General features: G+C 30.5%; 1 protein-coding gene across 1 annotated transcript in view; it reads right to left on the bottom strand.

Annotated features, from left to right (window-relative positions):
• The window catches only part of LOC143223650 (DNA topoisomerase 2-alpha-like), a 61,724-nt gene extending 38,018 nt beyond the window's left edge, over positions 1-23,706 (bottom strand). Inside the window, exons 1-11 of the mRNA XM_076451921.1 lie at positions 23,571-23,706; positions 20,040-20,149; positions 19,073-19,165; positions 18,067-18,181; positions 16,413-16,534; positions 13,473-13,621; positions 10,727-10,958; positions 5,591-5,790; positions 2,589-2,721; positions 1,730-1,925; positions 727-830 (exon numbers count right to left, since the gene is read on the bottom strand). Of these exons, the coding sequence (XP_076308036.1) occupies positions 727-830; positions 1,730-1,925; positions 2,589-2,721; positions 5,591-5,790; positions 10,727-10,958; positions 13,473-13,621; positions 16,413-16,534; positions 18,067-18,181; positions 19,073-19,165; positions 20,040-20,149; positions 23,571-23,706 (1,590 nt within the window). The remainder of the gene's footprint in view (positions 1-726; positions 831-1,729; positions 1,926-2,588; positions 2,722-5,590; positions 5,791-10,726; positions 10,959-13,472; positions 13,622-16,412; positions 16,535-18,066; positions 18,182-19,072; positions 19,166-20,039; positions 20,150-23,570) is intronic.
• Between the last annotated feature and the right edge of the window lie 1,061 nt (positions 23,707-24,767).

Raw genomic sequence — 24,767 nt, 5'->3', positions numbered from 1 at the left:
TAACATCAACATGAAAAATATGCACATTTATTCCAACACAAGTAAAAACAATTAGATCAATGATAAAAACTAAACATACTTAACTCCAAGAAAGTCACATATAAACCAACATTAACTTAGAAAACTGTAGTGAAATATAAATAGGCTAATTATTCTTTAAGATCTCAAACTGGATAATCTTTAGAATTAAATGTGTAGGCAATGGATAAGACTTTACAAACTATTCAAAATAGATTGCATACATAATTTGTTGTTCGAGCCAGCACTAAACTAACCTTCGACAATTATTTAATAGAAACATTCAGCTAAACAACTCATCGGAAATGATGTAGTTTTGGTCAACAGACATCCATAATTTTGAATTGGCAATCAGAAGGGAAGCAATCACTTATCAGTCGATCAGATTGAGTGTCACTGTTACAATGTTCAAAAAACTGAAAACGCAAACTACGTTTACAGCATTAAGATTCAAACATAAGACGCTTAGATCCTTAGTCTAATACACTAGGCATTACAACATACCAGAGCCCTACTTTTATTAGTAATGAGCAAGCAATACCTTTGGATGGTCACATTAAAATTTCAAAAAGTTGCAAAATTATTACTAGGAATAACTCCAATAAGAAATTATGTAAAATGAAAATGCTGGCAATGCAATTTTAACATGTATTGTTTAAAAACAAACAGTTTAGTAAAAGACTGTTAAAAATCTATGATAACCTGTACCTCCAACTGTTGTTTCAAAGCAGCTTTTTTCCACACTTTCACAGGATCAGAGTTATAGCCACGCTCCACAAGTGCACGTATCAAGTCGACCTTTTTCTTGTTTTCTTGAGAAAGAAAATTTTTTGTGTGAATACAGAATATTTTATCATTCTCAGAATGTGTCTTAATCTAGGAAACTAAGCTTAAACAAGTCTTTGCCATTTTCTGAAACGTAGCAAGTTTCAATATATTTGATATTTGCAGGTTATCTCAACAATTAGCACAGCTAATGGATTTTTTAAATCAGGTTAATTTTTCTTTTTGGCTTTAGCACTTGAAACAAGGGTAGATGGGGTTACTTCTGTTGTAAGCAGGGATGCACATTTTTGTTGACAGTCAAATTAGTTTGAGCTTGTTTTCCAAACTTTTGTTTAGCATGTGTAGACATACACAAACTACTGCTGTTGAAAAAACAACAACAACAAAAAACTGTATAAATATATATTACACAATCATAGCAAAATGTTTTAATTGATACTTCAAAATCACATTTTTCACACAAACAACTTACAAGTCATTAAAATTTTGCATAAAGGATTATCTAAGAGTTCAGAGTGTGTCAATTTAAGGTAACCATACATTATAAAACAGAAAAATACTTAAAACCAAACTTTCTTACAGGTTTTTTTTTTGGTGTTGTCTAAGATGCACATAGCTGATAGTGATTTATGATTGAACACTACTGTGTAATTTCTTAAACCTAAGTATTCTCTAATCATAAGTATCTTCACTTGAATTTTTGTTATTAAAAAAAAAATTAAAACTTTCAAACCTAAACATACATAGAACTTGAAGAGCACTGATACTAGTAATACATTTTTCTCAGCTACTTTATCAACTAATACTATATACGGTATTAAGGTTATATATTTTTCAGAGAAAGATCCTACATTTTCAATGTATACCATTCAGTGGTATGACAAGTTTATCACAGCATCCATGGTTTTCTTTTTGCACAACTTACCAACAACAACTTTTCCTTCAATCTTCTCCAGGATGAATCGTGCTTGATTGTCAAGCTTATTTGTTTCTGCACCCAACATACCCTCAAGGTATGCTTTTCGTTTTGTGTAATACTCAAGTCTAACGGTAAAAAACTCTGTCAGAATCTCTTGAGGAGATTCGTATTTTCTAAGAACACCAGTATGATCAAACAGCACCTATACAGTACAGAAAAATATAGAGAACATGGGATTTTACATCTAGTACTAATTACTGCCTAAATTTATCAGCAACATAACATTTATCATTTAAAGTTCGAAAAGTCACCCTAACCCTTGATACCTTGTACGACACCACTGTTTGTAGTAAGTTAAAAATTTATCTCCAATTATGTTATAAAAACTTGGGTATGCCCAAGCTTTCTACTCTAGGGTATAAGTCATTAATAATAACTAAAGATAAAAGTTCATTACTTCAACTAACATACCCAGGTTAATTCATTAAAAAATGGCCATTGTCATGCAAAATCCTAAACAAAATCCTTTGAATTTTACTTCCTAAAACAACATTTTTTAAAATTCACACCCATTATATCAAATCAAAAACTTGTCTTTCAAATACACAATTTATTAAAAAAAGAGAAGTGACTTCATCAACAAGAATTCTACACAAAGTGTTGGTTGCTCAACTTTAACAAGTGCACTTATCTGCTAATTAGAATCTTTTTAACTACAAACTAATCTTGATTTTAACCTCTGTGTAATCAATACGTGGAACAGAACAACCATCCGATTTTTTCCTAAGTGGCATCAAAGTTTCAAAGATTAAAATTTATAATAGCATCAGGAAGAACCAACACAAAGATAAAAACTCTCTCATACCATTGATGTTGTATTTACAGTGGACTGAAGCTTGAAGACTTTGTGCAGCCCTTGGTGTTCAAGGTCTGCAAATTTCTCATTTATTGTTATCAGAAACTTTACAGTCGTGTCAGTATGATACTCCTTGTAGTCTCTAAACAGAGGAAACACTACTTTCAAGAATTGGAGAAACTTCTATAATGCTGAAAATACAAATCCTAATTATATGTAACTATAGTACAGCAGTATTAGATAATTCAAATTAAAGGAATGTTTAACTAAACCCTCACAGTTTGGCTGTTAACAGGTAGGCCTAACAAAATCCTACCCAGTACTGAGAGAACAACATGCAGTTTTTTTTTAATTATGTGAGAACAACAGTAGTAAAAAACTTGACATGATGCATAAAACATGGCACTATTGTGCAGAAACCAAACCTTTTATTTGGGTTTAGATAATAAATTATTAAAGGTTTCACAAAATATTTTTCTCTGTGGTTTTAGGAAGAAAAAATAAAAGCAGAGCGATAGTTTCTTTTTAATGACTAGTTTTTGCAATTTACTTTACTCAAGTTTCAATACCCACATTAACTTTTAAATTTATTGTTTATGGTATACTTGAAAGCATACGGCTTGATTAGATCTAACACAATCAGATAATAACTAGCAAACTGATAAGCTATTTAATAGTGCCAATTAATCAAGGATGGTCAAAATGTTGCTGCAAAAGTTATTTGTCATGATTTGTGATTGACGTTTAATGATATAATCAAATATCTGTCTTCATACCTAACACAAAGAATATAAAAAATATTTTGTCAATAGAATGTTTGTAACCCTATAAGTTTACTCTGTGGTTTTAGAATAGGTCTCTGAGGCTAATCTTAACATGAGGTACACTTACACTTTGGCAGCATAGTAATAATAATAATAAACATGCAATTAGTAAAAAACAGTGTATATTAATAAAGTTGATATAAAAACAGTTAATAAATAAATCAGATATCACTAATTCTCTCCAACAGTAGATATTTATTATTTAAAACTAATAAAGATCAAATTTTGATTTACTGATTTCCATATAAGGATAACTCCTTCTGGCAACACTGCTCTAAATAACTAGCTTACAATTCATCATTACAATTGCTTAGTTCACATCAACCAGGTATGTGAATTACTTTAAGGCACCTGTGCAGGATATTATACATAGTAATTGTGCTTTTAGTTGCGTATTTGAAATAAAAATTATTTTATAAGCTGTCACCATCATCACAAAACAATAGGGGTACATTTCATTTGGTGGCAAGAGATGAAAACAAGAGGACAGAAATAAATTTGTTTTTATGTAAATTTATTGTTAATAAAGTAATTAAAATGTAAAAACAAAAAGACTCATTAGGTTAGATATGAAAAAAAAACAAATGAAATAATTTCTCAATGGGGTCTGCATGCAAGCTAGACATGATTTATATAATTAAATTCTATAGTTGAAGCTACACTTTCACCATTTTGTACAGCTAGTTATGTGGGTTTAATAGTTAGATGTTTCTTTTAATATGGTGGTAACATGATGGGAGAAAAGTATTTTCAATCTTAACATTAAAACTACCTTGCATTCAGACTAATCATGTTCTGACTCCATAAATTCACAGACAGATATTTAATTGAAGTACTTAGTGAAAATTATATTCACAATCAGCTTACCAAACTTCATGAAGACAAACTTTCTATATTACGTTATAATATGTATAGTTTCATGGTTATCTGGTGGATATTGTGTGGAGAACTACAGCAGCTAATTTTAAAGTATCACTAAGATTGCCAAATATTAATGAAGAATTTCTATAAAACTCAATGTACCAAGAATGGCTTTATAACAATGTTTAACAGTATAATATAGGAAAATGAAGAATTCAACAACATTAAGTTGAAGTAGAGTAAGGTGGAGTAGCTGAACTTAGTTTTTGAAGGTAATTTGATTTTTTTATTCAGCTCATTATTTATACATGTTCTCACTTTTAGTAGCTCAGTCTCAGGTCACACTAGATACTGTAACTTCTGGCAAAAATTATCTTAGCAAGTGAAACAAATACAACTTAGAACTTAACCCTTTGTATACACATTTGCACACATTAAGTTTTTATACTGCAACTTGTGATGCAGTGCGCATCTTCACAAAATTTGGTAGGCCTTTAGTAAAGTTTGCAAATATTTTATAGATAAAAAAACAGATAGTTTAATGAATTATTCTCACTAAAGACTTGTTTGTGAAAATATCATGTTTGTTTCATTACTAGATCAAATACAAAGTGATTTTCATGTTATGATTAAAACAAAACAAAACCTATTCTTCATCCCTAAAATCCCAAATATTATTTGTTATTCTAAAATACCCTGAATACATTTCAAATGTTTGTTTTCAATAAGATTATATTTTGTCTGTCATTTTCTGTACTCTAACTATGTGGGGCTGTCAATTTGACCGACCTTGTAACCACCATAAAAATATTAGAAAATAAATATAAATTATACTTTTCTTCATTCTAGAATTACTGTAGATTATAACATGAAAATAAAAATGTTTAGTCTAAATAGCTTAAGGCTCATAGCATTACATATTCAATAAATTTATTATATTGACTTTCCAGTTATGCCTGCTAACATTACAATAACTTGCACTGATGCAGCACACATGGACTAATGTTACTGTATCCAAAACTATAAAACTGACTTTTAGTCCTTACAAAGTGAGGCCGTCTTGGCTGTATTTCAGTGGACTCATAATATTTTGTAATATACAGTCACATTTTAATAATTATACATTATATATGTATATCAATTATTACTATTTACAAATAAGTTATTAAATTTGTTTTTCTTAAAATAATTTTTGTGACTCCTCTTCAGATCTTGATTAAATATCAACTGAAGAATATCCATGTAAGTGTATTAAAACATTTCTCCAGTGAAGAAAGTAACCATCTACCATTTTGTCCATTATATATCCAATTTATTCCTACATACACTATCAAGGGTTTTGTCTTCTCTGTACCATGAACCATTGGCTCCAAAACTTGTTCCTTGTAAGACTGAGTCCATGTGCGAACTGGTAACTCTGTAATCTCTAACTTGTTTGCTCCCAAGAGTGCTATCTCACCACTTATTACAAAACGCTGACTGTCTAACTGTTCTATTGAGCCACAAAAATTCTTGAACCATGGTCTCTATTCAGAAGTAAATAAAAAACATTTACATTAACTTGTTCTCCTTTTCATAATGACACATAGAGAAAATGTGTCAACAAAATTTTCACATATGCAAAAATATTTTAATGTCAAATTCTCATAAAAACTGTAGCCTGTATATATGTATTGAACTTAGCGAAATGAAACTATTGTTTTAAGTGTAGAAAATAATCAGTTCTCCACATACAAAGAAATGAAAACTGTATACAAGAAACTCCACCACTTTCCTACCAATAATCAGCTCTACTAAAATAAACATTGAAATACAAGAATATTACACTGTTAGTAAAAACTAACATAATAAACTGGTGTTTAGAGACTGAAAGCTTGTGTACAAATACACATACATGTACAGAAAGAAAAAAATGTACTGCATGTATTTATGTACATACATAGATGTAAACAGAGATAAATCTTGGTACATACATGTATAACCACAGATTATTTTATGTCTACACCTATATATGTATATATATATGTATGTGTACACAGAAAGCTTTATGAACATTTAAATAACACTAAACTCTTATCAGCAAACACTGTGACAGCCTAATATAATATAAACTATAATCATTACATGAGAGACCAAAGTATTTTCTTTATTCATGTGGTGATTACAATGTGCAACCATTGTTCAATTGTGTTACCAAAGTCATGATAGTTTTGTTTTTTAAAATGAATGAAATAATTAAAAAAAACAACTATAAACCTAATTGTCAATTTTTGGCTTCTTATTATAATTTATAATCAAATGATGGAAATCGTTAAATTTTTCATCTTTGCAGAAAAAAAACTTGTCAACAGATGAAACCATACATAAGTTTATAACAACTTTGAAGCTTATTCTGAGTTAAAATAATTTAAAACAGTGAATTTCTCAAGTTGGTGATGCAAAGAACTTTTGAATTGCATGATCTGATTGTTTTAAAACTTTATTTCTAAAGTTTTTAGAATTATAAATGTATCACCTGAAACCTTGAAATACTTTCTTTTAATTTATTTCTTATAAAGCTTTCTTTGTTCATCCTACAGGTATACAGGGACGTAAAGCACTTCCATTGACTGGATACATCTGTATGTTGTACAGGAGTTTTTGCAGTCAGTTAGTTATGATACTCTGTTGTTTATATGTCATGAAAATGGAATAAATTAACATAATGAGTTTCCCTGCATGTTCATTCATTTCACAGAAGTGACTGTTTTGGCATGTAATTTTTACATTAGTTCTGAAACGAGAGTCCAGAACAAATATTTTGTTTTCATTATTAGCTAAAAATATTAAATTTATGTTTCAAAAGGTTATAGACATTTTCACGTATTTAAAATGTCTGCGTTATATATGCAGTGACTTTTACAAGTTATGTTTATTAATAATAATAAAAAAAACTGACAAAATATAAAATACTGAGAAATGCAGAGTTAAATGGAATGTCTCTTGATAAAGTCCACAAAAGTTAATATCTTTAATACTGAAAATGTATTACTGATAGGTACCTACTTTATCTCCCCCATAACTATCTCAACCTTCAACTGCCTTTTAGGTATTGATAAGTATTATGAACAACACACCAGTCTTTCATACCTGTATAGTATTGATAAGTCTTACGAACAGCACACCAGTCTTTCATACCCATATAGTATTGATAAGTCTTACAAACAGCACACCAGTCTTTCATACCCGTATAGTATTGATAAGTATTATGAACAACACACCAGTCTTTCATACCCGTATAGTATTGATAAGTATTATGAACAACACACCAGTCTTTCATACCTCTATAGTATTGATAAGTCTTACAAACAGCACACCAGTCTTTCATACCCGTATAGTATTGATAAGTCTTACGAACAACACACCAGTCTTTCATACCTCTATAGTATTGATAAGTCTTACAAACAGCACACCAGTCTTTCATACCTGTATAGTATTGATAAGTCTTACGAACAGCACACCAGTCTTCCATACCCATACAGTATTGATAAGTCTTACAAACAGCACACCAGTCTTTCACACCCGTATAGTATTGATAAGTCTTAAAAACAGCACACCAGTTTTTCATACCCTTATAGTATTGATAAGTCTTACAAACAGCACACCAGTTTTTCATACCCTTATAGTATTGATAAGTCTTACAAACAGCACACCAGTCTTTCACACCCGTATAGTATTGATAAGTGTTACAAACAGCACACCAGTCTTTCATACCTGTATAGTATTGATAAGTATTATGAACAACACACCAGTCTTTCATATCTCTATAGTATTGATAAGTCTTACGAGCAGCACACCAGTCTTTCATATCTCTATAGTATTGATAAGTCTTACGAGCAGCACACCAGTCTTTCATACCTGTATAGTATTGATAAGTCTTACGAACAGCACACCAGTCTTTCATACCCATATAGTATTGACAAGTCTTACGAACAGCACACCAGTCTTTCATACCCATATAGTATTGATAAGTCTTACAAACAGCACACCAGTCTTTCATACCTGTATAGTATTGATAAGTCTTACGAACAGCACACCAGTCTTTCATACCTGTATAGTATTGATAAGTCTTACTTAACAGCACACCAGTCTTTCATACCCATATAGTATTGATAAGTCTTACGAACAGCACACCAGTCTTTCATACCCATATAGTATTGATAAGTCTTACAAACAGCACACCAGTCTTTCATACCCGTATAGTATTGATAAGTCTTACGAACAACACACCAGTCTTTTATACCTCTATAGTATTGATAAGTCTTACAAACAGCACACCAGTCTTTCACACCCATATAGTATTGATAAGTCTTACAAACAGCACACCAGTCTTTCATACCTCTATAGTATTGATAAGTCTTACAAACAGCACACCAGTTTTTCATACCTCTATAGTATTGATAAGTCTTACAAACAGCACACCAGTTTTTCATACCCTTATAGTACTGATAAGTCTTACAAACAGCACACCAGTCTTTCATACCCCTATAGTACTGATAAGTTTTAAGAACAGCACACCAGTCTTTCATACCCCTCTACTTTTTGTGTCATTGCAGCAGCATGTGCTCATCATGTGACCACCCTCCACCAATCCCACTGTACCCTCTATAATAGGGCAGGCAGCTCCCTCTACCATTGCAACACAATCCTCACTTTTGAAACTTGGCATATACAAACCCCAAAACACCAGCATATCATTGTTAGAAAACGTTATCTTCCCAAACCTTTGCTCTCCCACAGCTGGAATCCCACATTAGAAAGGTAGAAAGGACAGTGAAGTTGAGAAAACAAATAATCAAGCAGAGAGCAACTACAACAAGAAAAATCAGTATTAAAATACAAAGCAGACCTGTGGTGTATAACACTATATCTGGAACAGTATTCTCTTCACCCAGTAAAGAAAACAAGTCAGGTAAAGCAATCTGCAACTCCCACCAAATTAATGCCTAAATCTCCTCAGTCAGCATCAGCAACATGAGTTTTATCCATATTTGTGGACTTCTTCACATTCCACATCCGATTTCAAATTCACAGGTCCAAGTGGACCTTCAAAAAAATATGTAAAGGAACCATTAAATGAACAAGTAACTAGAAGTGAAAACTACTGAGAAAACACATCTGAACACTGTTGTGCTAATCACGTGACAACTGTGTGACAGTATAGAAGGTGCAATGGAATTGGTGGAGGGTAGTCACATGATCAGCAATCACTGCAATAACACAAAAAATGTAGGGGCACAAAAGACTCGTCAGCTGTTCACAAACTTCTTACCAATGCCTAAACAACAAATGAAAGTCAATATAGTATTGGGAGGAGGAGGGTAGTAGTACCATTTTGGAATTTGGAGGATCTGAAATGGTTTTGGATGATTGCTTTGATACTTGTACAGAGATACACAAAGGATATCTATATTTAATTTTGAATTGACAAAATAGCAGGGGACACAACTGCTCAGCAAACTTAAGTGAAACATATTCTTGCAAGATGCCATTAAATTTTAAATGATGAAATTTGTAACAGAATGCTGCTTATTTTTGTTTTATATTCATAAAAGTAGTGGTCATGTTTTCCTGACAAGCTATGAAATGGAGTATAGTTTTCTCACTGGTATATAGGACTCTGGTTGAAGAATAGCCTAGTAGTTACTGTTTAAACAAATATCCATTAACCTTTAAATAACTGACTTGTTTATGTATCATTTATAATTAGTTGAAGTCTACACATTCCATCATGCAGTGCAATTTTATGATTTTGCTTTTCAGAACACTCAATATAAAAAACTGACCAACAACACAGGTGAAAATCACTCATTTTCTAGCAAGTTCTCTATTGCAATAAAGGCAGTATTCATTTACATTCATTCTGTTTGGCTAGCATATTTTTAGAAGCAATGGCTACTGTGAAGCAACTTGATACAAAAATAGCTTGGACAAACATGTTTAAACCTCCATCAGTACTTCTAAAGTTAAGTTACAAACGGCTCTTGCATTTGTAAATGCGAGATTAGTTTCTTTAAACTTTAATCACAGGTGTTGTATTTACTTTGTAATAGCTTTCATATACCTTTGTTAACAGGTAAAATATAAAACAGCACTAAATTTATATGCCGAGATAGAGATACCATTGAAGACACTAGTGTATAGTTTTAAGTATTTAACTTTCAAAGTTCCAGATACAGATGTGCACATAATAGATACCATAAATCCTATAATACAGACCGAAAATGTCTACATTCACTGTGAAGCAACTCAGATTCATCTTTCTTTATGCTCATTGGATCTTATGCACTGTCAAAATCTGAAATGTTTTAAAAGCAAAGTAACTAACCATTAAAATATATAATTTTATATGCCCTACTACACATTGTTCAGTATTTCTTCCACATACTGCATCACAGGAATCCACAACAAGTTTGTACATACCAAGGGCTTGGGTTCCTCTCCAACAATCATTCTACGGAGATTCTCCACTATCTCTCTGGGATTATAGTTTGGAATCTTAGTGCTCCATCCAGTTCCAATACCCTCTGTTCCATTCACCAAGATCATAGGAATTATGGGAACATAAAACTCTGGCTCAATCTTCTGGTTGTCTTCATAGAGATGATTCAAAAGAGGTTCATCAACAGAAGGAAATATGTGCTTTGCCAAAGGACTGCAAAAAAAAATAAATAAATAACTAGCACCAAAAAATAGCACTTGTCTACTAAACCTTACTGAAGTTCAGATAAAATTCATAAGAATTAAGGTTTTCCAAAAAAATTATTTTCAAAGAAAAAAATAATTTTTTTCACCAAGATAAAACACAATCATTAATTTGCATTTTGTTGTATAAAATAGTTAACAGTAATACACTTAAAATAAACTTGTGTTAAAAATTGGAGAAAAAAAATATGAAATTTTGCTTTCACCTAAATACTGATACTTTCACTTCTCCTTACAATGATTATAATCACCGAGTGGTTATAAGGAGAAAATTTAATATTTAGAGTTTAATATGTAGTTTTGGTTAGGGTCAACTGATTAATCCTATTGACCTTGGTATTTTTTTACTGTGCATTACACAAAGTTTTAGCATGTTACATTCAAAATGTTATTAAACAACTTTCTGTTTACGTTACACCCATGAGAATGGAATAAAATATTAGCTGATAATTCAGATTTTAATAGTATACAAGTTTTAAGTTCTTAACTCTACAAATCAATATTTGAAAAAAAACTTGAATGTCACACGTTTTCTCTTAGCATATTCTCATCCATATTTTATCCACCACCCCTTGAAAAAGTACAAAATTAAACTTAAATTACTCTCTATAAAAATTGTCATTGGTCAGTTAAACCACGTTTGTTATAGTATTCAACTCTGGATACAGAGCTATCAAATAGAAAATTAGACCCCCCCCCTGCCACTTGTCACATCCTATCTTTTATATTTGTTAATAAGTTCACTTTTACTTTTAAATATATTTTACCTATAACTAATATAAACTTAAGGTGTTCATACATCAAATGACGTGTTGTATAATGTTAAACAGCCAGAAAATGTTTGAGAGGTTTTGTTTGTTTGTTTTTTGGAATTTCGCACAAAGCTACTCGAGGGCTATCTGTGCTAGCCATCCCTAATTTAGCAGTGTAAGACTGGAGGGAAGGCAACTAGTCATCACCACCCACCGCCGACTCTTGGGCTACTCTTTTACCAACGAATAGTGGGATTGACCGTAACATTATACACCCCCACGGCTGGGAGGGCGAGCATGTTTAGCGCGACGCGGGCGCGAACCCCAGATTACGAGTCGCATGCCTTATGCGCTTGGCCATGCCAGGCTTGTTTGAGAGGTAAGGGAGTTTGTTTACTTTTTCATTTTGTTAGTTTATATCCTTTGGAGCATTATTTAATGAAATAAAATTATTAATTGTAATACTACAAGTAGTATAACAAAATTAGGGTTAACTCTCTTCGTCAACTGAAAGCAAAAAGAAAAAAAAGGTTTGATATGTATTTTATTTCTTGTTTTTTATGTTTATTCTTTATGTGTAATTATAAAAGTAACAAATGTAAAAAGAAAGATATTTTTTAGGTTAGTTAAGATTAGATTTCATAAAATAAGTAATAATAATATAAAAATGTTTCATGAGGCACAGATGCACGTTGCTTTTACTAATTGTGGTAGTTTGTAGGTAATGTAATTCCACAGCATAATGTGAGGTGCACATTCCCTGAGATATTTACAACTTATAAGTGTACAGACAGTAGTAAGTCACAGATCAAATGGCAGTAAAGCAATGAAATTTAATTATAAATATATCTATAAAGTTACAAACTTAGAGCTTATAGGATAAATTAATGTGGTTTTATAAAACAATACGAAGTCTATACAAAGAGAAAAATGAGTAATTTAGTTTTTTTTTGGTGGTTACAAGGTCAGTTAGATTTACCATTTACTCAAAAAAAAAGTTTTAAATGCTTTTAGGTCTTAGGGATTACACAAAGGAAGTTTGAGATTTTTGATATAAGTATTTTTAATTTTTAGCATGAAAATTACTTTGTACACAAGTTATTAAAAACAAACACTCAATATATTTGTGAACAAATCTTTATTTTACTTTTTTAGATATACCTCAATAAAAATATTTTTGTATGTTAAAGACATAATATTAAGTGAAATACTGAAACATTTTTCATGTGGATTGAACCCATGTAAAAATGACTTAAAAATATTTATATCATCTAAACAAAATCAAAACTTAGCTACATATTTAAAAAATAGCAAAGGGTTAAAAGTAGGATTTTCATTGTGCTTATACTTGATAAGTTAGGAAGGATAAAATTACAAATCAGAGTAAAATATTATGCTAGCTCTTTATATAAAAATAATGTTTGGTGGGAAATGGTAGTAAACCATGGCATAGAAAATACTTCCTAACAGGTCACATATGTTTTTTAGATTTTCATTAATTATAATTTAAAAATACTAAGTATAATCTTACCATAAAAAACTTTTACCTAAATATTTTGGAAGTCATACAATGAACTTGAACAAGTCTTAACACTGAACAGTTAGTTTCTGTCAAACCTTACTGTTACACGACATCACTCTGTACAGTTTTATTATTTATAAAGATACAATACAGAAAATCTCTGTCATGTCGTTTTCCAAATGTTATCTACCTGAGCATTGTGAAAATGTATCGAGGGCTAGCAGAATCCTTCCCTCCCTGCAGTCGAGTACCAAACTGTCCAATGGGTTGCAACAAATTGATATTGTTGCTACCAACAAAGTTTTGTGCCAAGTTGATAATGGTTGCCATTAGAGAGTTCTGAAATAAACAACACAAGTTTTAATATTATGCAAATACCAAAGAATTCCTATTTATGTAATAACAGGTCACAAAATTCATTTTCATCCTGGGTTTTCAATAGCTTTAATTCACCAATTGTGAAAAATTTATCCTCAAAAGATCACTGGGATGTTGTAACAGAAACAGAGATTACATTCTGTAAATCCCTTGCAAAAGATGTGTCAAAGTTCATGTGTCACAACCTTTACAAAATTACATTTGAAATTTAATTAAACTACTTTCTTTTCAATATATACAAATAAACATGGTACCAAAACATAGTTAATAAATCAAATATTTTAATCTTATAAAAATTTTAAGTTTTTAATTTTACAAAGAAATATTTTAAAAAAATCTCAATCACTCCTAGTAAGAGAACTATAATACTTGTTCTCTAGTTCTTCTCAATCACTCCTAGTAAGAGAACTATAATACTTGTTCTCTAGTTCTTCTCAATCACTCCTAGTAAGAGAACTATAATATTTGTTCTCTAGTTCTTCTCAATCACTCCTAGTAAGAGAACTATAATATTTGTTCTCTTGTTCTTCTCAATCACTCCTAGTAAGAGAACTATAATATTTGTTCTCTAGTTCTTCTCAATCACTCCTAGTAAGAGAATTATAATATTTGTTCTCTAGTTCTTCTCAATCACTCCTAGTAAGAGAACTATAATATTTGTTCTCTAGTTCTTCTCAATAACTCCTAGTAAGAGAACTATAATATTTGTTCTCTTGTTCTTCTCAATCACTCTTAGTAAGAGAACTATAATACTTGTTCTCTAGTTCTTCTCAATCACTCCTAGTAAGAGAACTATAATATTTGTTCTCTAGTTCTTCTCAATCACTCCTAGTAAGAGAACTATAATATTTGTTCTCTAGTTCTTCTCAACAACTCCTAGTAAGAGAACTATAATATTTGTTCTCTAGTTCTTCTTAATCACTCCTAGTAAGAGAACTATAATACTTGTTCTATAGTTCTTCTCAATCACTCCTAGTAAGAGAACTATAATATTTGTTCTCTAGTTCTTCTCAATCACTCTAGTAAGAGAACTATAATATTTGTTCTCTAGTTCTTCTCAATCACTCCTAGTAAGAGAACTATAATACTTGTTCTCTAGTTCTTCTCAATCACTCCTAGTAAGAGAACTATAATATTTGTTCTCTAGTTCTTCTCAATCACTCCTAGTAAGAGAACTATAATACTTGTTCTCTAGTTCTTCTCAATCACTCCTAGTAAGAGAACTATAATACTTGTTCTCTAGTTCTTCTCATTCACTCCTAGTAAAAGAACTATAATATTTGTTCTCTTGTTCTTCTCAATAACTCCTAGTAAGAGAACTATAATATTTGTTCTCTAGTTCTTCTCAATCACTCCTAGTAAAATAACTATAATACTTGTTCTCTAGTTCTTCTCAATCACTCCTAGTAAGAGAACTATAATATTTGTTCTCTAATTCTTCTCAATCACTCCTAGTAAGAGAACTATAATATTTGTTCTCTGGTTCTTCTCTCTTCTCTGATTTATTTATCACCACTCCCTGATGTACAGAATTTAATCTAAGTTACTTATTATAAAATATATATATTACTGAGGTAAAGTCTAATTTTTATAGACTCCAATCTTACTTGTTTATGGAGTCACAAACTACAAAATGTAACACCCATCTCTCACATCCTCTCTTTCATAAATTGTCAATAACTGTCATTTTATGTTGAATCATTTATAACTAATGGAAAGGTAAAGTTCTTATTTATTAAATAAAATACAAGTTTATATTGTCTTCCATACAGAGTATTGGCAGTTTCATCCTGACTTTGACAGTTTATCTCACGGTGTTCAGATCGATTAGCTTCAGGAATCAATTTAAAACTTATATTTAGAGAGCCAGTTGAATTATAATAGTTATAGGGCATTGCTTGCTTTAGTTGTGCTATTATTCTGTATTTTTAGATGCATTATTTAAGTAAATAAATATCATTTAAAGTACTAGTACCATCATTATAAAAAGTAGACTCAAGTTTTATTGGCAACTGGTGGTAAAAAAGAAAAAGAAAAATCAAATATAAGTACTGTATTTTTTGTATTTCATGTCTATGACTTATTCATCATTAAGAAATTAAAATGTCAAAATTAGAAACATATTAGATTTGATAATGAAAGATGACAATAATAATCATAAAAATCATTTATGAACAGTTCTTCCATTATGTCACTTAATACAGTAACATGTATACAAGTGATTTACAAACTGTGTGGCGGGATTATAAATCAGACATGGTTCCATTATGTCACTTAATACAGTAACATGTATACAAGTGATTTACAAACTGTGTGGTGGGATTATAAATCAGACATGGTTCCATTATGTCACTTAATACAGTAACATGTATACAAGTGATTTACAAACTGTGTGGTGGGATTATAAATCAGACATGGTTCCATTATGTCACTTAATACAGTAACATGTATACAAATGATTCACAAACTGTGTGATGGGATTATATATCAGACATGGTTCCATTATGTCACTTAATACTGTAGCATGTATACGAGTGATTTACAAACTGTGTGGTGGGATTATAAATCAGACATGGTTCCATTATGTCACTTAATAAAGTAACATGTATACAAGTGATTTACAAACTGTGTGGTGGGATTATAAATCAGGCATGGTTTGAAAGGCAATAAAGCAATCAAAACTCTAATTTCAGCAAGGTGATAAATATATATGTTACATTTCATAAGCACAGAAACAGAAGTTATAATTCACCTCTCCATGATGATAAGCAGAAAGTTCTGCAACAGATCCTGCAAGCTGAGCAACTTTAATTTCATGTTTATCATTCCGTTTGAAACAAGTAAAGATTACCTTCCTCTGTCCTGGCTTCAAACCTATATGAGAAATAATGAGTATCTTACATACACACATGTTTCTTTTCAAAACCAAACCACTGTGCTTGAGTCTATATCTCAAGAACTAGACATATGTGAAAATAACCTGGTGGATCTCTGCTTTATATTACACATCTTTGTTTACTCATTTACAAAAGAAATTCAGGAAATAGAGGACATTAAAACAGTTTTAATAACACATTAACTTCCAACCAGAACAAGCTATCTACTCAAAACAACACTTGCAATCAGTATAGCAAATTAGATACACTTATAATAATATGTTAACTTTCAACCAGAGCAAGTTATGTACTCAGTATCACTAATTAAAAATACTTTTCTCATGTTTCTAGTAATAAATATTAACACATATTGTTCCATAATTTAGATATATTTGCTGTTAACAATATTTCCAGCCATAATACCTTAGAGGGTTCAGACAGCTTAGGAGACTTAGGTTAGTCTCAAATACATATATGAAACTAACAATACTAAAACATCTATAATAAAAGAAAAATTGCAAAGAAATGATATTCAATATATATATATATTTTCAACCATAATTTTTAAGCCAAAACAAAACGCATTAAATATGCTGCAATTTTTAGAAAAGATCCCAAGGTACAAGCTACAACATGGGATTACAAAATGTACCCTAGGTTTTGGAGGTGACAAAGTAGGCCCCACATGGTGGTGAGGATACACCGTCTATCAGTCTTAACCTCCATTTCGCTAGTCTCACATAAAATTAGACATTATTAGTTGCCGTCCATTTTACAAAGTTTCATCATGAATACTCTGCCTAAACAGTTTATCAAAGGATAACCAATACTGTTAATGAAAGTAAGAATACAGTATCATCTGCTTAGGAAATGCAGAATATAGTTACTGTTACAGTAATAAACTTCTTTAAAAGTGATCTAATATAACTTGCAAGATTTGTTTCCAATTTTTTCTAACATATCTTTTGCACAAATGAAAACTCATTAAACTACTCCCACTGTCTAAAGTACAACCAAAAGCTAATGTTTCTAAATATATAAAATAATAACTAGTGGAATAATATATTACCTGAAATGTTCACAATGTTAAAAGTAATACATAGAAAACAAAGTACCAAACATGATACAACATGTGTCTAATATTATTAACCATGCTAGCCTCTGACACTTAACAAACACAGAAATTAAATCAATAATGTTAAATTTATATAAAAGCCAAAAAGGGGACATGATAAGCCTTTATGAACAAAAAGTTCAACACAAACAGAATGACATAAAGGAAGGTTATAACACTTGTAAATATGGAAAGAAAATTATCAAAATTAACTCGATTAATGACATTTATATGTCATTTTATATTTATAAAACTGGGATTTTTATCAACTATTATTAATTATTCTTTATATAAATGTTTCAGCTTGCTGCATGTTATTCATTCCAGCTGCTCTGAAAACGTATATGAAAGAATTTACTGATGCACAAAAAGTACATATGTAAACTACTGCTTACACTGGAACTATTAAAACTTACCATCAACAAGGGAAGGAATAGATCGTTCATTGTCCATGTTACTAAACAAAATAAGCTCTTTGTTGATGAAGTCATTGAATGTTAAGTGGCTTGTAGCTTTTCCATAAACATACAACTAATCAGAAACAAAGAAACACTTGTATCATCACATCATAAATTTAAACTTTAGTACTAACATCACAACTAATAAGAAACACTTGTATCATCATATCATAAATTTAAACTTTAGTACTAATATCACCAGAATTACTCTTACCAATTTAACACTACAATAAAAGATTCTTGAACTCCTTTACTTAAACATTGCTTTGCCAAAATATTTATTATTTGAGATATACAATCACAGTTAAATGGATACCATTATGTAATGAAAACAAGGTTAAAATGTGTTAACTTGTTTTGACATGTTATACATAATATGGTTCTTCCTGTCTAGAAACATAAAACATAGTTTTACTTTTTAGTTTCCATGCATTTAATTTGAATATTTATTTGTCAGATAAATAGAGGTCTAGGGTGAAGGTCTTTTTAGTATTGGATATGGGCTGATTTAGTGTGGTTTACATATTGTTATAGATTTATTTTACTTTCACTCATAGGTTCTCAAGAAATATTTATGTAGTCTTCTCCCATTGACACGGTGGTTGCTTCACTTTATCCAGGAATAGTGAAATTAGACTTACTGGATTGTAATTTCTTTTGAATGATAAGTTAACTTCCTTAATAATAATTAATACTGTATTATTAATCCTTACACTTATTCTGATTTGTAAATATTTCATATGATAGATTTATTATGGTTGGTATATTATTATTATATGTTCTTTTTTTACTTTCACTCATTAATTATTCAAAGGAATAACTTCATAAAGTTCAGATTTAATTCCCCTATTAAATTAATATAAAAAATAAATTAATAAAGACCTAATGTACGTGGGATGTCTATAAATATTTACTTTACATAAATGTTATATGTATAACACCATCCTAATTAAACAATTTGTACCTCGGGCAGCCCCAACTCCCGACGGTGTTTCCTTTCTTCCATTCCATTGGTAAGCCATTCCTTTCTCTGTTCAACCATCTTCTTACTGAAGGCCTGAATGAATGGAAAAAAAAGCTAGCAAATAGGTAAAATGCCATGTCTATCATTTATTGTTTCTTTAAATGTAAGTACTAAAAACCCACAACTTTTGGGAAATTGAATTTATAAAACATACATCCTGCTTTAAGGTTTCTTTTTTAAAGATGTTTTGAACTAAAGAACAAAGTGCATCCAAATATAATTTTCAACTACAATAAAAACAAAAAGCTTTCAGTCGGTAGTCATACAAGTTCACTTTTTGATTGACCCACATACTAACCATGATGTGTTACAAAAGTTTAAATATTACTAGTTAAACAGAGACCACACACATACTAACTTGTGTGTTTGTCTTATTCGCAACAATGTCTCATAAAAAACTATATTCCTGAAGGAAAAACAGAACTAAAAAAGAAACTTTCACTAGTTGCTAGGTTAGAATATAACTAAGTATCAAGGTCACCCATGATAAAAATGCTCAACCCAGGACCATTTAAAAAGAAAAAGCATCTCTCATGTAACCAATATATTCTAATCACATGCAGTATTTAATGCTAAACACTATTTTTTATCTTTGTTCTTAGAAGGAAGAAACATCTTTCCATCGACAGGTTTCAAACTGAATAAAACTATGTACAGCTGTTATACCTAACAACAACCTAAAGTGTAAAATGTTAAGAAACACAATTTGATCTTTCTTATAATCCTGTTGTCACCATTTATGGCAGAAATTCGATTCCCCTTGGTGGAATCAGAAGATAACCTGACGTGGCTTTGCCATAAGAAAAACACACACACACCATTTATGGAACTTGCTATTTACTCACATGGAAATGAAAAATTAAAAAAAGATGTTAAAAGTATTTACAAACAAAATGTCTGCACCTACCAACTGGATAGCACTATCATCATCAGAACCCTCGTACTTAAACTTGATTCGATGTCGTGCCATGTCAGCAAAATACTCCCGGGCTTCCTTAGCTGTGCTGGTACCAAGACCTGTGAAAGAGGTTCAAGAAAGGTTACAAAATATTCTGATATTTAACTGACTGTTTATATTTCCATCACAGAAAACAGAACAATTTTAACTTACAAATGGATTGAAATATATTTATAAGGGTTTAATTTCTTATCTAAACAACAAGTAGTGTACACAATAAACATAGTTGAACATTAAGAATAATTGATACTAACAATTAAATCTTTTATACTATTGAGTGTACACAGATGGTCTTTATAACAATGATTTGTTTCTTTTTTAACATGAACAAAATTACTTACAACCTTATACATTACTTAAAATCTGATAGAATTTTATTTGTAAATTAGGAACTTTCTCTCATTATTAGAGAGGTATCTTAAATATTATATGAGACTCCTAAAAATGAGTTTCTATCTAGCTATACTGTGAACTTACAAGTTATGTATTAGATTATACATTAATGTTATCAGCTTGCACCTGTCATGGTTAATTTATTTATGAGTTATGAGAAACCTTAAGAACTCATGAGTGAATCAAAGAAAAATATGTAATAATAGGTTGAATAAATTATATATCTAGTACCATATCTAGTACCAGCAAAACCTCTCATTAACTAATATGGCTTATCAGGCTAGCTAGAATACAACAATAGTAGTGATTGAATATTATTTATCTTTAGCACCAACTATTTATTACTAATATATTAACTTTGCTATCATTGAGAAAAAAGTAGTTGAAAGATTGCTTGAATTTTTTAAATTATACCAGAGACAAAACAAAAATTAATTTCTCAATTTAGTTTTTGGTTAATGCCACCATGACATTGCTTTTTAGGTTTGGATTACGTCATTTTCTACTGCTTTAATACAACTTCCTAAATGTGGTTTTCTGTTTGGTGAAGATGTCCATAAAGGCTTTTCTTTGAAGTTTGATGTATGCTGATTTTCATTAGGGTGGTGTTTGTTGTGAAGAAATGTGCAAAGTCTTAGATTTCTAGAAAATTCATACAAGTCATACATATAGTGTGGAATCTTTAACTCTATAAATAAACTCAGACTTGGTCAATCTGACTCTTCACATGAGCAAGCTTGTTCACTTAAGTGAAAGTGATGATTATTTGTTCAGAACACAACATTATACATCATTTTATACATGAAAACCTTGGCTTTTTTACTGGTTTGGATCATAAATAAATGTAAGAGAGAACTATTAACAAATCCTGAAAGAGATTACATTACAGGTGGGTGTGACACCAGCGGCTTGATTTTCTATTTGATAGCTCTGTAACCAAAATAAAATGAAAGCTATAAAAATCATGGTTTGTCTCAGCATTGACATTCTACAGTGAATAATATATGTTTACTTTTGTATTTTTTTTGAGGGAGTGGTAAATAAAATACAGAAGATGCTGAGATAAAATGTGTCACACTATGAAAAATTCATGATGTTTCAAAACATTACCTTACAGAATTCAGCAGTTAAAAACTTGCATACTATTAAAATATGAATAATTAGTTAAGATTTTATTCCATTCTAACTGGTATAACATAAATAAAATATAATTTAATATTTAAATAAAACACACTAAAGCCTCATGTAATTCACAGGTATCAGAAAAGTGATGGTGAAGTCCATCTCATGCAAAAAATTGTGAATGGTATTAGATTGGGACGGTTAATGAAGGCAGAGTTGGGAGTTAGTTTGTATACATGTTTGATTGATTACCTTATTAAAGTGTAGAATTTTATTGTTCAATTGTTTAATTATTGTGTTCTTTTGTGTGAGGCAATTAGAGGAAACACATCTGTAGATAACACTACAGAGAGCAGTTTAATGTGTAGGCTGAGGCTAAAGATATGTGACACTGTTTTTAAGTTCTAGGAAAGTCTTAAGCAGTCTTAACTGCTTGTTTCACGTCATTATGGCCAAAGTAAATTATCAGAAATCAGGTTGAGGAACAGAAGTTGTCATGACAAGGGCATCATTTATTTTCACTTATATATTTTGAATTGAATGTCCATTAATTGAATGTCCATTAATAAATGTTAGGTGTTCATCTTGGTACTTTAGCACTGAATCACATAAAACACCTATATTAGGAAATAACAACGTATATTTATCTGATTTAGGCTCATGATTCTTACGCGTTGATACATTCACGATGTCAGAAAAACATGTAGGTTCAATAAGACTCAATACAAAATGGTAAAAATCTTATAACCTGAGAGCTACTGAAAAATAATCCTTTCTTCAGGGACAAATTGTGTTTTTCTTGTGTCTTTTTTATTTATTTATTATTATTATTATTACCAGTATACTCTAAATATTTATTATAAAAAAAAAACATGAATCAAAATTGCCTTTTCAGGCACTTTGGTATACAATAAACACCGCAATGCTCCAACTACTCTGTATTATAAGCCATATTTTTCCAAAATTAACATTATGTACATGTGGTCAGTCCATTCCACTGATATCATAACATTATGTACATGTGGTCAGTCCATTCCACTGATATCATAACATTATGTACATGTGGTCAGTCCATTCCACTGATATCATAACATTATGTACATGTGGTCAGTCCATTCCACTGATATCATAGTGTCTATCATAATTTTCAATTTACAATATATATCTTCATGAAACTTAGCAACATTTTAGTAAATGTGAATTGTATGAAAAAAAATAGAATTTCTGAAGCAGAATTCTTATTAAAGATCTGTCTGTGAATTTACTGAATCAGTCTGACTCTAACTCTGAATAAACTTAATGTCAAGTGAATGTTATGTTAAATATAAAAGATATTTATTCACCAGCTTTCATAATGTATTTGTATAACCTCTAAAACCTCCTAATAATTACACTAGCTGTAGTAAAATTACAATCAATGCATGGTGGTAGTCAAATGTAAATTTTAAAAGTGTGAAATAAAATGAATAATACCTTTTCTTATTCCCTTGTTTCATGTATTTCTTCAAAGCCTCAACTGTTAACCTTTTCATTTCTATTTCCTGTAAACTTAGTTTTATTAAAAATAACTAGAAAACTAGTTATGGGTCAGAAACACAAGAAGTGAAGAATTTGACCCACTTAATCTTAGCAAATGCAAACTATAACTGACCTAAGTTCACTTTCTCTACAAAATTAATTCTTAAGTTAAATCTCTTCGAGCTTTTGCATACAGACTTTATAAAGGAAAATACCATCAGGCACTAGAACTAAATATCCTCAAACAACTTATAATTTTGCTGGCTTTCTAACTAAGAAATAAACAGCTTAAAATTCACCTTCTTGTTTGGATCACAATAACAGAATTGTAGAAAATGAAACTGAGGCCAAATAACTACTCATGAGTGCCTAATGTAACCAAACTCCTAATAAATTTTGTAAAGGAAAAGTTTAATCTTTCTATTTGGCAGGTTAATAACCATATACCTTTGTAGTACTTGATCTTCCAAGTATTCCAATTGGAAGTCTGAGTTTTCCATTCTTCAAATTCAGGCAAACTATAGAAACTTTTTTCTTCCTTTCCCTTGACAGCCTGAAAGACAAATTTAAGATAAAAACACATAATCCATCAGCACATAAAATACAGATAAGATGTATGATCCTTATTACAGTTTAACTTAAAATACTTTGCTCTCTATGCTAAATTTTGGCATTATAACCCTCAAGATTACCACTGAATTAAGAGGACCATCATTAGAAAGCAACTAGTTTTACTTAAAATTATGGAACTTACATATGAATAAAGAATTACTTATGAGAGCAGCTTATCATATTCAATAATGACGTATTCTTTGATAGACTGTTTTGGCAGAGTATTCATAATGAAACTTTGAAAGACCAAAGGTGGAAGACTTTCGAAATGTTGTCCTCTACACTTGTGTCTCCACAACAGGCAGTTTGCCATCCATTCTACAAAGTTTCATCATGATGTATTCGTTATTTTGGAAACAAGCAAAATGGGCATAAGTAACGATTTAAATTCTTATAACTTTAAATACTGTGCATATGTTTGAAACACCCATTAGTACTAGTATGCCTAGTCACATAAAATCAACACAGAATATTCTCAAATCAACTAATATACTGATGCAACCTAGCATTTAACAGAGAGAAATATAAATAAATCAGAACTAAGTTCAGTCCATACCTAATTTTGGTTTGGTATATCACAACACTGTTACAAGAATCATTTCAGTGAAAATTTCACTTTAAAAAATATTTTCAAATGTTTTATTTAATACTGATTTCAAAGTAAGAGCAACATTTAATCCAGAAATACTAATGTTAATAGAGTTTTAAATACATATTTCTCTCTTCTCCATATTCAGTATACTGGCATGAGTGTTTAATACCTTTACTATAGGGTTATAAACTGTTCAAGAAAAGGCAAGTGAAGTAAACTTCGCCAGTTATGATGAATGAAGTTTATAAGAAGCCCTTTATATGTGATCCATCCTGATCTTGATCAGTCATGATCATGAGACGACCATATCGTAAAGTACGTAAATCTTCCACGCTCTCGTATTTCTTTTTGTATTGAAGGCCCATGATCTTAATAATGTTGTTAATCTCAGCATTTTCCAGAATCTAAAACAAAAACAATACACACAGACCTATATCAAG

The sequence above is a fragment of the Tachypleus tridentatus genome, chromosome 1 (assembly GCF_004210375.1).
Source record: "Tachypleus tridentatus isolate NWPU-2018 chromosome 1, ASM421037v1, whole genome shotgun sequence".
NCBI classification, from domain to species: Eukaryota; Metazoa; Arthropoda; class Merostomata; order Xiphosura; family Limulidae; genus Tachypleus; species Tachypleus tridentatus.
This window is presented reverse-complemented; position numbering and strand designations above follow the sequence as displayed.